The following is a 13901-nucleotide window of genomic DNA, read 5'->3' as shown; positions in this document are numbered from 1 at the left end:
CCAGTCCTACTTTTGAAGCTAACTAGCCAGGTGACCTTAATCACTTTGCCTTTTGTCTAGTCCTAATTCCTTAATCCGTAAAATGATTGCTCTGGACTAATTTATTGTTAAAGTCTATGGTCTTTGTCCTCAGCTTTCACTGGGCCCATAGGCTTTGGAGGTCTTGGGGTCAAAGCAGGCACGTACCGCTGAAAGAAGTCTGCTTTCATCTCCAGGCTGTAGATTTTGAAATTCCGGAGTGGAGAATCATTCAGATAGATATCGCCAATTAATCCTACAGGAGCCAGAGAAATAAGAGAGCATGAACAGGAGTGGCAAGGCTTCTAAGAGCCCCAGCAAAGGCAGGAATACAGATGGGGGCACTTGTTGCAGCCAAGCAAGGCTAAGAAGTTTTCTTTAATAGGGGTCCCTGCAACTGAATAGGTTTCTGCAAACAATTTGGGTGGGTTTTCCTTCTGAGTGCAGACTCAGCAGGATTTCCTGTGGGCATAAACCCTTTCTAACACATCCCAGAGGAATATCGCTGATCTCTGCCAGTTACAGCTAGGCCAAAACTCAAGGAAGAGCCTGAAGTGGGCCTGCCTCTTAGAAAGCTAGTACACCTTTGCAATTGGGGGACAGAACAGAGATAACAGAGAATGCCTCTCTGCTTCCCTCTGGCAGGGAGGCAGTGCCAGGGGGCTGGGAGTTTGCCCTGGTCACTTGCTCCCTTTCATAAATCCAAGAAGCATTCAAGATCCTGGTCCAGCTTTAAGTCACTGAATCCCTGAAGCCAGACTACGCAAGATATGTCAGTGCTCAGGACAACTCCAGAAAAAACCTTGGTTCCAAGGCGTCTGATAATTACCACCTTAAAATGACAGAAGTGGCCTACATCCTCTCTAAGGTCCTTTCCAGGGCCTTTGGTTAGTAGGACACTATGTTACGGACTAGGTTCGACTGCAAATCTGTCAGTCTGTGGGCAGTTGACCATGCTGCAGGGGTAGACAGCCATGCCAAATGAGCCATTATTGAAAATGAGTTCAGTGAGTAGTTCACAAAAAATGTGGGCTATGCTGACTGATAGTAGGACAGTACCCTGCTCATGGCAGGAGCTCATTAAGATTTTGCTTTTTATTCTAAAATTCATTTAAAAATAAAAAAATAATTTTTTTAAAAAGCAAATCATCCCTCCATTCCAACAAGTAAGCCATTCTATAAGCATCTACTAGTATCTACACCCTGCTAAGTGCTGGGGTCACAAAGGACAAAAGATAATTCCTGTCCTCAGGGAGCTCACAATCTAATAATAGGGCAGATAACATGCAAACAACCATGTACAAACAAGACATACATGGAAGATAAATACAAAATAATTAGCAGAAGGAACGTTTTAGAATTAGGAGGGCTTGGGCACAGCTAGGTGGCTCAGTGGATTGAGGGTTCAAATCTGGCCTCAGGTACTTCCTAGCTGCGTGACCCTGGACAAGTCACTTGACCCCCATTGCCTAGCCCTTATTGTTCTTCTGCCTTGGAACCAATATATGGTATTGATTCCAAGATGGAAGGTAAGGATTTAAAAAAAAAAAAGAATTATGAGGGACTGGGAAAGGATTTTACATGGAACTTGAAGGAGGAAGAGCATTCCAGGCTAGAGGGACAGCCAGAGACAGGAAAGCAAGGAGACCAGCCTCACTGGATCAGAAAGTAGTGGGGAGCTAGAGGGAGGGAAGGCATCAGAAGACTGTAAAAGCTGAGGGGGGCAGCTTCTGAAAGAATTTGAATGTCAAACTGGTGACTTTACACTTGATCCTGGAAGCAACAGGGAACCCCTGGAGTTTACCAAGTAGGCCAGGGGAGGCAGGACAAGGGAGGGCGCTGTGGGCACTGCACTTCAGGCTACTGTCGGAGTTCCAGTGTGAGCTGCTGAGGGCCTACACTGGAGTGGGGACAGGGGTGAGGATGGGAGGGCTATGGTTGATACCACAAAGACAAGGTCAAAAAGCCTCAGCAATGGCTCGAATATGGGGTGGGCGATCAAGAGGAGTCCAAGATGGCACCTGAGCTTTGATCCTGGGACTCTGGCAGGATGGCAGTAGGCAAGGCTAGAAGTGGGAGGACCAGGAATTTTGGAGGAAAAATAATGACTTGGACATGCTGAGCTGAAGATATCTACAGTACATTAAGTTCAAAATGTCTAACAGGCAGATGGAGACATGAAACTGGAGATCAGCAGAAGTTGGGCCTGGATAAGGAGATCTGAGAATCATCAGCACATAAATGAGCTAACCCAGTGAAATGGCACAAGAGAAGAGGCCCAGGGCAGAGCTCTGAGGGTACCAATGTGGGTGGCTGTGGCTGGGACAAAGATCCAGCAGAGAAGCCAGAGAAGGAGGAGGAGAATCAGACTAGAATAGAGCCCTGAAATCTAGACAGATGCAGCCAGGAGAAGAGGGTGATCACAGTGCCAATGGCTACAAAGAGGCCATGAAAGATGGGGACAAAGACAGCTAGGGGGATCAGTAGATGGAGAGCCAGGCCTAGAGACAGCAGGTCCTGGGTTCAAATCTAACCTCAGACATTTCCTAGCTGGGTGACCCTGGGCAAATCATTGAACCTCCCCCCCTCATTGTCCAGCCTTTACTGCTCTTCTGCCTTGGAACAGAAACTCAGTATTGATTCTAAGACAAAAGGTAAGAGTTAAAAAAATAAAAGATGAAGATTGAGAAAAAGCCATTAGATCTAGTAATTTAAAAAGATCAGCAGTAACTTTGGAGATAGCAGATTCCATTGAATGGTGGGGTTGAAAGCCAGATTATAGGAGCTAGGAGAAGACTGAAAAAAGAGGGAATGGAAACATATATTGCAGAAAGCATTCTTGGGCTTAGCCACAAAGAGGCAGTTGGTGGGGATGGTGCAAGCGAGGGTCTTCTGAGGATGAGACAGATGTGAGCATGCTTCTAGTGGGCAGCCGGGGAGAGAGTGGGGGATGGAGCCAGAGGTCTGTGGGGACAGCTTCCAAAGCCTGGGTCCTCAGAGAGCATCTGGGGCTTCACTTTAAGAAGTAGACACTTCTGTGCGGGGTCCCTCGGTTGCCTTGTAGCAGAAGACAATTCAGTAAACATTCATTAAGCACCTGTTATCTACCTAGGTGGTGCTGTGGATGCAAAGTCAGAATGGAACAGCTGCCAGCTCCCGGAGCTGAGATTCTCTCAGGGAACAAAGGGAGCAGGGTGGCAGGCGGGCCTGGGGAAGGAGCCTCTAGGAGCTGGGATTCCCGAGAATATTGTGGAAGTTAGCTGGGAAGAGATTGGAAAGGGGAGAAAGAGAAGGACAGGCCTGCTTGGAATGTAGAAAACTGCTGGAAGGCCCTGGATCTTGGAACCAGAGTGGATCAAGGCAGTTGAGATTCCTCACTTCTCCAGCAATGCATCAAGACATGTGCTACCCAAAGTGGTACAATGGCTGATCCCAGGACCCAGAAGATCTCTTGGGCTAAAAAGCATCTTCTTTTTAAAATGCAAATACCTTTGGAAAGGTGAAAAGAGGAGAGAGAATTGGTGGGAACTGTCTATTTGTCTTTCATATGAGTTAGCATAATATTATTTTGACAGAGGAAGGTGAGCATTTTGGAGGGTACTTCACTTAAAGGAAGAAGAGCCACTAGACACCTAGGGAGCAAAAGAAGAAAGGACAAATGGAGAAGGGAGAACACAAGGGCCTTTTCTTTCTGTCTGGCTCCTCCTGTAACTGGGGGCACAACTTCCATAAAGCAGACAAGAAACACTACTATTTTAAGGCATTTCGCTCAGTACCAAACTAGTAATGCCAACTCTCCCACCCAACACCACTGTAAAAAAAAAAAAAGAAAGAAGGGTAACTTGGCATGATTTGTTTTTGTTGAATTCATTTGAAGTTACTTCTTTATTTTATTTTATTTTATTTTATTTTTTTAATAGCCCTTCACTTCCGTCTTAGAATCAATACTGTGTAAGGGTTCCAAGGCAGGTGATCAGGGCTGGGCAATGACTTACCCAGAGTCACTCAGCTAGGAAGTGTCTGAGGCAAAAGTTATATCTTTCTTTAGAAAATAAGGTCCAAGGTGTGTGTGGGGGGGTGGGGGGGAGTTCTCCAACCTTGCTTACACTCCCTTCTTGGCCTGGAAAGCCTGGACTTATGGGGAGAGGAGAGCTGCCAGAGCCATCTTTCTCTACTCCAGGAGAATTCTCCCTTTGGTGAGAAATTTGGCTCCTTTCCATATCCTGGCTTTGCCCAATCACACTGGAGAAAGTTCCTCATCTTTTCTCTGTTCCCCATTAGCTCCCAAGAACCTAGAAAAGCCTTCCAGTAGTAGAGGCCAGGCAAGTGGCCTAAAGAACTGGACAAGTTCTGGGTGGCATGTGCCTGGTCACATCTGAAGCTGCAGGGACAGGGCCCAGGGTTAGGCCTCATACACTAGACATCTGCCAGGTGGCACCACACCAAGCTGAATGTCACCGCATTCTCTGCCATATCATCCCCAGGCTGGCTGATGGGTCAGACCCAGGAGAGAATGCTTGCAGGCCTGGCCTTAGGCTCCCTCCCCCACCTTCCAAGCAGACTCTAGCCTTAGCCAGGAGGAGCTCTCCCAGTACCCACCTTTCCGCTGCTTATTCAGCATCAATCCATAGTTGACTCGACCACAATTCTCCACCAGGATACTCAGCTTACGATGGCCCTATAAGAGAGGCACAAAGCCACCATGACCCCTGGCTCTGCCTGGGCTTCCTCTAGGGTACTCCCAGCTCTTCCTGAACAGTGTTTGCAGGGGAGCCACACCCCTGGGGGAACCATACCAGCACAAGTCCCAGCTGCGCGATGCCCTCGTCCAAGGAGCCTATCGTACTGATTGCCTAGGATATGGTGCAATGTGAGCACAGCCCGAGAAGAGAACTACACCATAGTGGTGGTTTTGGGGAGCTGGGGTTGGGACCCGAGGGAACCATTAGAACTGAAAAACATTCAGAAGTTGAACCCTGGAATTACCAACCTGACCTCTGGGGATAGTCAGTCCTTCAACGAGGTAGTCTATGTAGCCAATGTAGATCTTGTTCACAAACACCTGTGGGAGAGAGAGAAAAAGCCCTGTCGAGTTCCCCCAAAAGGCATCAGAGGCTTACAAAAGGAAAGCAGCATCAAAGGAGCAGTGTAGAAGCTGAGAACAAAGGGGAGGTCAGATGAGACCTGGAACTGATGGCGGCTGAAAAGTGGACTGGTCCCCTTTGCATACAAACACAATGTTGGGATGTTTGAGGTCACCCTCGCCACTTGATTCAGCCCTGGTCAGAAACTAGTGAGTCTCATTCTGGACTCCACTCCCAAAAAGGGGTCATGGAAAATGAAACGAATGAATGAAGGAACATTCAAAGGACAAGTTGAAAGAACAAACATTGAAGGGAAAAGAGAGACATTATTGGGGTTGGACAAAAGGAAATGGAAGAGAAACACCACCAATGTATAAACCCACCCCAGGTGTAGAGAAAGGCTCTCAGGGGGCAGCAGTTGCTTCCCTTGCCAGTCTCCTGGCCCATACCTGGGCCCGGTCCCGAATGTGGTCCTTGGAGAAAAGAGTGCCTCCCTCATAGATGGAAGTCTCATAGAGTATGTACCCATAGGACTGGCCATTGCCTTGGTTCACTGACAGATTCTCCATATTGACCGGCTTCTCAGACTCAATTGGCTGTGAAAAAAAGCACAACGGGAGGGTGAAGTTTGTTTACTCAGCAAATACTAAAGTGCTTATTTTGTGCAAGGATAGGAAAAAATAATAATAATCTCCATTCTCCAAGAGCATTATTATATTCTATGAGGGAGCACAGCTCAGTAAGGCAATCTGAGGAAGGAGAATTTAACTAACCAACAAGAAGGCTTCACGAAGGAAGAGGACCCTGAGCTGAGTAGATTCTAAAATGCAAAGTTGGAAAAATGGGACAGGAAACGTAAAGGAGGAAGTGCATTCCAGAAATGGCGGACAACTTGCACAAACTCAAAGAAAAGGAATGATGAGTTTGGGAGAATGGCTAGTTGTCATAAACATTTACTAAGAGCCTGCCATGTTCTAGGCACTATGCTAAGTAAACCCCAGGCATAGAAGGAAGGGTAGAGTCCCTGCCCTCAAGGAGCTCACAATCTAATGGGGAAGACAACAGGCCAACAACCATGGACAAACAAAGCACAGGAGAGATTACAAATTATCACCAGAAGGAAGGTGCTAGAATTAAGGAGATTAGGGAAGGCTTCTTGTAAAAGGTGGGATTCTATCTGAGGCTTTGAGGAAGATAAACATGAGAGATAGCAAGAAGCAGAGATGAGGATGTAGGAAATTCTAAGCATGGGAGACAGCCAGAGAAAATGCCTGGAGTAAAGAGTTAGGGAGTCTTGTGGAAAGAAACAGCAAGGACTCTGGTTTCCCTGGGTCATGAGTGCAAGAGATAACAAAGATACAAGATTAGAAAGGTAAGCAGATCAGGGCGGACAGCTAGGGTGGCCCAATGGATTGAAAGCCAGGCCCATAGATAGGAGGTCTTGGTTCAAATCTGGCCTCAGATATTTCCCAGTTCTGTGACATTGGACAAGTCACTTAACTCCCATTACCTAGCCCTTACCACTCTTATGCCTTAGAACAAATACATAGGATTGGTTCCAAGATGGGGGAGGAGGGGAGGAGGGAGGGAAGGGGGGGGGAGGAAAGAAGGAAGGAAGGAAGGAAGGAAGGAAGGAAGGAAGGAAGGAAGGAAGGAAGGAAGGAAGGAAGGAAGGAAGGAAGGAAGGAAGGAAGGAAGGAAGGAAGGAAGGAAGGAAGGAAGGAAGGAAGGAAGGAAGGAACGAAGGAAGGAAGGAAGGAAGGAAGGAAGGAAGGAAGGAAGGAACGAAGGAAGGAAGGAAGGAAGGAAGGAAGGAAGGAAGGATTAAGGAAGGAAGGATTAAGGAAGGAAGGAATGGAGGGAGACATGAGATTACAGAGACAAGAGACGGTCTAGATTTGAGCCTTCATGAAACTCAGTAACAGGACAGGAGAGAGAGAGAATGGTCCACCAAAGAAGAAAGAGGAGTGGTCAGACAGGCAAAGAAGAGAATCTGTGGAGAAAAGAACCATAGAAAGTCATAGAAGAGGGCATCTGGGATGGTGGAAGGATAAAAAGAGAAGTATCAAACACACAAAAGCTGCAGAAAGATCAAGGAGAATGAGGACTTAGAAAAGGCAACATGACTCAAAAGTTGCTCACTACAATGAATTGAGAAGCTTATGAAATCTCTTTATTTAAGTCCTCTGGCACCTCTCAATATAATAACCATAATCATCATAGTTCACACTTCCATAGTGCTTTATGGCTTACATGCCAACAGCTCTGAGAGATAGGGGGTACAAGCATTATTATCATTCCAATTTTGTAGGTGAGGAAACAAATTAAAAGGAATGAAGTAACTTGCTCCTAAATCTCCAGAGCTAGTAGCTGACTCTAGCACAATGCTTTCCATTACGGCATGGTAATGGTTCCCCGGGGTCCATTCGGAGCACAAGAGATTTGTTAAGAAATGGCATGTGTACATGTATAATCTGTATCAAATTCTTTCCTTCTCAAGGAGGGGAGGAGGGAGAGAGAGAATTTGGAACTTGAAACCTTAAAAAACGTGTTAAAATTTGTGTTGACATGTAATTAAGAAAAAATAAAGAAATGGCATGTGCAATAATGATCATGACTATCCCATATCCATCTATAACAATTTGACTATTTCAAACTAATCTGTCTTGAGGTTGTCATGAGGAGGCCAGGAAGCTCCATGGTTGGTTAGAGATCACCCAACATGCCAGGGAAGAGCCAGGCCTAGAATCCCATTCCTCTGGGCTCTTGGCACTGCTCATCTGGAGGAGAGCACCAGAGTCCAACCAGGTCTAAAAAGGAGAATGTGCCTCACGTCCTGCTCAGTTAGCCAACTTCTTCAAGTTCAGTCCTCCCTGGCCTGAGTTGGGGCTATCTTCTCTGGATTCTAAAACATGGAAACATGTCCAAGAGCTTAAAAAAAAAAACTGACCTTCTTCTCCCCTGGATTGTGAATCTAAACCCTTGTCTTCTTTCTCTTTTAATCTCATCTCAGAAGTACCCACCTTGTCCATGTGTTCCAAGGCATCCCATAGTGAAATGTAGTGTGAGGGCCTCACAGCATGGTAGGAGGCCTTTGGTTTTAAGGCAGGCAATTGGGGCAGTGGATTATCTGTAACACAAATAAAGAATAAGAAATCCCAGTATCTCCGGGCAATCTCTGACTCCTCTTTTCCCCCTTCTACTTTGCTCAGGGGATATATGGTATTTCTTTATCTGAGTGTCATAGAATGGTGGGGCTAGGCCTGGAACAAGCCTGAGGGACTCAAAAGAAGGAAAAGCTTCTTTTTACATATTGACATATGTCTTTTTACATATTCTCTGGGTAGGGTTCACTTAGTGTTTGCCTACTATCCTCAGAGGGGAGCCTTATAGTTGGCAGGATGCAAAAGACACAGTTGATGAGGAGCCTGACATTATACTATCTGTAGATGGTACTACTATAATACGGTACTATACCATACTTTCTTGGTGAATACCATTCTATATAGGGTAAAAACTACCAGTTCTTCCCATCTCCGAATAGGAATTTTCTGAGAAGCTGAGAGTCCACTGGGATTATGCTTCTGAGGTATATTGGGGTGTAGCCCAGCTTCACAATCGGGGAGGTGATGGATACCTATGAGGGTGCTGAAGTACTCCCGCAGCTTGAAGAACTTTGGTGTGTAATCCCCAGCTTCGGTCAGTATGGCATCATAGTCTGCAAGAAGTCACAGGAACCTTGATTGGGAAGGTGCCCAGGGCAACCCACCAAAAACCCAATTGGCCAGCTTCCTGCAAGTCATTGTTAGTCAGCAACCTGTAACGAAACACCCCCAATATGCTGAGCCCTCTACTACCCACTTTAGGGGGCTGAGAGATGGAAGGATGCTTTCCCAGTCTTCTGGAAATCACAGCACAGTATAGAAGATACCATTCCAACCTGTGGGGAATAACACGTCCCCAAGTAGAGAACTGAGGAGGTTCTGTCCCAAGAGGACCTCATTTTCCCATTTAATTGCTATTTCTCTCCTTGTCTGACATCATTTCTTCTTAAACCTAAAAACAATAATTACAAGGCAGACAGACTCCCCTATCCATATTTCTGACCTGCCCTTGCCAGAAGGTAAAAAGTGACTGATAATTTGCAACGACCTTTTGTGTCTAGGAATCTAGACAGTCAATTAATCAGACAGAAGCATTTATTCTTTGGCCTCTAAAGTTCAACCTGTTGCAAACTACAGTGATGGTCCGTGACCAAACTCTGATACCCTAGATTGAAAGAAAGGGAAGGGGATGTGACTACTTCCCTAAGCCCAAGCCTCAGGGAACTTCACAAGCCAATAAGTGAATGGTGCCAGCAGGTGTCCTCAGGGACCTCTTCTGGGAGAGCTCCAAAGTCACAAATGCTGAGGCTGCAGCAACCTCAGGACACACTTACCATAGCTTGTGACATCAGCCTGGTAATCAGTAAAATGCTGAGCCCCGTTCATGAAACCAAAGTTGGTTCCTCCATGAAACATGTAAAGGTTGAGGGAGGCACCCATCTGGATGATTGAGGAAACAGAGACCATCACATCTACAGAAGATAAGGGGAACAAGAGTTTTAAGCCCCTGAAGGTCTTCCTTCTTTCAGAATTGTCCCAAATTCAACTTAACAGCTCTATTGCCCAGAATCCACCAGGCTCTGAAGCTAGAAAATGGTCAAAGATTAGAATCCCTTCCCACATCTCCATCTACTACTGAGAAGTCCTTCTCAGCTAAATCTTTCCTTCTCCATGAAGCTTCCTTGATCCTCTTACCCAGAAATGGTTTTCCTTTGAGTCTTTGGTGTTTTTCATTTTAATCTTTTTGTGTGATCATCATATCTTGTTTTGTATACTATGCATATTTTGCATACTATAGTTTATAAAAATATTTATATATCCTATAGTATATAAACCTTGCAAAATACAAAATAGTATAGTATACAGTAAATAAAAAGTAGTATTTTATATGCTATATAAGTATATAAACCATCATATAATTATATATGCTATATAATTATATATGTATTTATATATGCTATATAATTCTAAGTACTTATATATAATTATAATTAGATATATACATGTCTCTTTGTAACTATAGATAGATATTTTATATCTACTTTGAGGGGGAGGCAACTAGGTGGTTCACTGTATATAGGGCACTGGATTTGGAGTCAGGAAGACCTGAGTTTAAATCCAGCCTCAGGTACTTCCTAACTGTGTAGCCCTTGGAAAGTCACTTAACCCGTTTGTCTTAATCCACTGAGGAAGGAAAAATGGAAAACTTCTCCAATATCTTTGCCAAGAAAAACCCATGGACAGTATTGGTGGGCTATGGTCCATAGGGTCATGAAGAATTGGACATGACTGAATAACAATGCCAGCTATCTGGTGTGTGTGTGTAGTAGTGGTAGTCTCTCAGTAACCGAGGATGATGATTGTCTTTGTGCATTTTCATCTGTAATGTAGATGAGTGTGCACAAAAACACTTGTGCGTGAAGGAGATTTAAGTGGAAAAGTCGATGCACAGAGACAGCCCCACTCTCTCGGCATTGGAAGCCTGGGTCCATTGGCACGAAAAATCGTTACACCTGGAGACTTCCTCAGCTGCATTGGATGGCCGTGTTGTCTTTTGTGCTCCAACACGCCGCCCTGAGCACTCCACAGTGCTTTGCTGCGTCGCCATCTCAGCCGTTGAACCTTCTTGTTGGTTTCTTCTGTCTGTTCTGCCGAAGCAGTCTTCACATGCTGGGTGAGCAAAGCCCTAGTTCACCAGGGGTCGACGTCGACCCGATGGCTACCCTCACAAGGTTTAGCCGGTCTGTCAAAGCCGTTGCCCAGGGTGTGGCCACTGCCGCATGCTAACAGCTACTGGGAGCCACAAGTGAGAGCTGGGTGTCAGGTGGGGGTCAGAGGCTGGAGAGCTGCTCTAGGAGGGCATGACAAGCCCTCCATACCAGAGATACTACTCCTCCCTGAGCACCCATACACCCAGCATATCTCTTCTACTAAGCTGGTAGCTCATTGAGGGTACAAATATTTACCTCTGTAAATCCTTCAAGTTCAAGTACCATTTTGATATATTAGCCATCCAATTAATACTAATGGAACGAATGGGTGAGGTCAAGAAATACTCATATCACAGAAGAAGTCAGGTAATGTGATAAATTAAATTCATCTCCTCGGAAGGGTTAATCCTTGAATCGTGTTAAAATGAGAGAGCTGGAAGGGACCTTAGGATCAAGTTTGGTCACAACAATTTACAAAGGAGAAAACTGAGTCCTAAAGAAGTAGACTGGTCCAAAATTCTCAATCCAGCTCCAGCCTGCGGCTAGAAAAGGCATTGTTGGTGTCAGGGAAAGATTACTAGCTAACCGCTGGTCAGGAGAATCCTTTATTCAAACTCCCCCCAGGATACCTCACAGCAGTGTGACCATAGGCAAGTCCCTCGAATCCCTCACTCCCACTCTGGGTTGTTGAGGGTCAAATGAGATAATGTATGCAAAGTGCCTGACAAACCTGAAAGTATAGTCTACAGATCGGTTTTAGTGGTAGCAGCTGCAAAACTGGGTTTAAAAACCACATTTCCAGTTCAATACTCTGCATCTCAACAAGTATCATTAGGAAGATAAACTTGTTTTTTTGAAAATAAATGGCCAGGGGCAGCTCAGTAACTCAGTGGATAGAGTGCCATGCCTGGAGATGGAGAGGTCCTGGGTTCAAATCTGACCTCAGACCCTTCCTACCTGGATGATCCTGGACAAGTCACTTAAACCCCACTGCCTAGCCCTTAACACTCCCCTGCCTTGAAACATACTTAATATTGATTCTAAGACAGAAAGTAAGGGTTTAAAAGAAATGAATGTCACTTTCACAGTTGAATCACAATGACCCATTGTATGCACCCATCTTCCTCTGCCACAGACAACTGAGGGGGGCATTTAAGCACAGCATACATGGATGCCACATGTGTGCACACTCATAGCAGCTGGCTCTCCAGTCAGGAGGGCCCGTGGCAAGGGAATGTTGGCAGTGCCTCAGCCTTTTCTATGCTCTGCATGGCAGACTACTCACCATCAGCATCCACAATGTGGTGGGGACCACCCCAAGTGTCAAACCATCCCGTCCAAAACTCTGTCACCATCGTGGGCTTATTGTCCTGGAACAAACCAGATGGTAAGTTGGAGCTGAGCCCCTTGGGGAGGCAGAAGTCATGGATCCCCAGCCATCCCAGCCTTGTCACCACCCAGCCTATTCTGCCTGGGGGAGGAGCCCTTCCTCCTAGAGGGAGGTCATGTGTCCTCAAAGCTGGTCCCCCAACCTGCCTCCCATTTCTCTGCCCCAGACACAAAGCAGAAAGGCCCAGAGATACTGCCCACACTCTTGGGCCTTTCTTGGAGGGAACCATCATCATCACCACTAGGGTTAGTCTAGTTTTGTAGAGATGTGCAGAGGACTCTCCTGTACTCTCTCCTTTAATCTGTTCTTCATGTTGTTTTTTAGTCATGCCCAACTCTTTGTGGGCCTGTTGGGGGTTTTCTTGGCAGAGATACTGGGGGTGATTTGCCATCTCCTTCTCTGGTTTGACAGATGAGGAAATTGAGGCAAGCAGGGTTAATGACTAGTCCCCAGGGTCACCCAGCTGATCTGTGTCCGAGACCACGTCTGAACCGAAGAATCTTCCTAACTTTTGGCCTGACTCTCTCTCAGCTGTGTCTCCTTGCTGCCCGCAGGTGCTATGCCAGTCTCCTCATTTCACAAATGAGGAAAGGGAGGGGGACAAAGGTGAGGATTTTCCCAGAGCTGCAGAGCTGGTGAAGTTCCTGAAGGAAAAGGTGAGCTCTGGACCTGCTGTTTCTATTAATTCTTTTAGCACTCTGTCCACTATACCACCTGGCTCCCTTCCTCCAGGGGCCTTGTTTGCGCCCAGTTTTATTTGGCCCTGCCTGCTTCTACTGGCCTGAGCCACCCAGCCCAGGGCAACAAGGCACCTCTTCTTTCTTTGCAGCAGCTTTAGGGGGCCCCTCAAAAATCTCCAACACCTACTGTGTTGGTTTAGAAAATATCAGTTGGAAGGAGCCCAAGGGGGTCTTTTCTTTTTTGAGAGTCAGATCTAGAGACAGAAATATAACTTCAGATACTTCCTGGCTGTGTGACCCTCAAAGAATCCCGTGACCCTGGCAAGTCATGTGACCCTCATTGCCTAGCCCTGAACCCTCTTCTGCCTTGGAACCAATTCACAGTATTGATTCTAAGACAGAAGATAAGGGTTTAAAAAATACATTCAAAAATTATTTTAATAGAGCAGGTAGTCCTTGGGAAGGCAGTCAGACATTTTTCTATTTGCCCCTGGAATAACACAAACTTTTTTTCATTTTTCCAACACTGAAAAGGGGACAGTAAGGAGTACTTATTAATAAGCCTCAGAAAATCTAATTAGTGATTTTTTTCAACAGAGGGATCTGCCTCCTATCTTTGAGGGAGGCTTTCTAACCAAGGTAGTAGAGAAAGCACTGCAAAGAAATGAACAGGATGGATGCCTGGGCCCCAGGATGTTGGACTCCTGGAAACAAAAGAGCCCTAAATCTCATCTCTGGGCCTCTTGTCTCTTTTCCATCATTCACTCATCATGTCCTCCCTCCACATGCCTCAAGCCTGTCTCTCTTCCTTTATCATCATTTCCTTTTGGCTCTCAGAACTCCTTGTGAACCAGGAGCGTGCTAGATCCACTCAAACCGGTTTACAAAAGCCAACTGTTACATTGTGTGATTGC

The 13901-nt window shown here is 45.8% G+C and overlaps 1 protein-coding gene across 3 annotated transcripts in view; it reads right to left on the bottom strand.

Moving 5' to 3' along the window:
- The window catches only part of GLB1L2 (galactosidase beta 1 like 2), a 75468-nt gene that overhangs the window by 3161 nt on the left and 58406 nt on the right, over positions 1 to 13901 (bottom strand). For all 3 annotated transcript variants that reach the window (XM_007495168.3, XM_007495169.3, XM_007495170.3), the window contains 8 exons: positions 12203 to 12287; positions 9541 to 9678; positions 8740 to 8820; positions 8126 to 8232; positions 5552 to 5698; positions 5009 to 5080; positions 4618 to 4696; positions 187 to 274 (listed from right to left, as the gene is read on the bottom strand). In XM_007495168.3, the coding sequence (XP_007495230.2) occupies positions 187 to 274; positions 4618 to 4696; positions 5009 to 5080; positions 5552 to 5698; positions 8126 to 8232; positions 8740 to 8820; positions 9541 to 9678; positions 12203 to 12287 (797 nt within the window). The remainder of the gene's footprint in view (positions 1 to 186; positions 275 to 4617; positions 4697 to 5008; positions 5081 to 5551; positions 5699 to 8125; positions 8233 to 8739; positions 8821 to 9540; positions 9679 to 12202; positions 12288 to 13901) is intronic.

Source organism: Monodelphis domestica, chromosome 4, assembly GCF_027887165.1.
Source record: "Monodelphis domestica isolate mMonDom1 chromosome 4, mMonDom1.pri, whole genome shotgun sequence".
NCBI classification, from domain to species: Eukaryota; Metazoa; Chordata; class Mammalia; order Didelphimorphia; family Didelphidae; genus Monodelphis; species Monodelphis domestica.
Note: the sequence above shows the minus strand (reverse complement) of the source record. Positions and strands in the feature narration are given on the sequence as shown.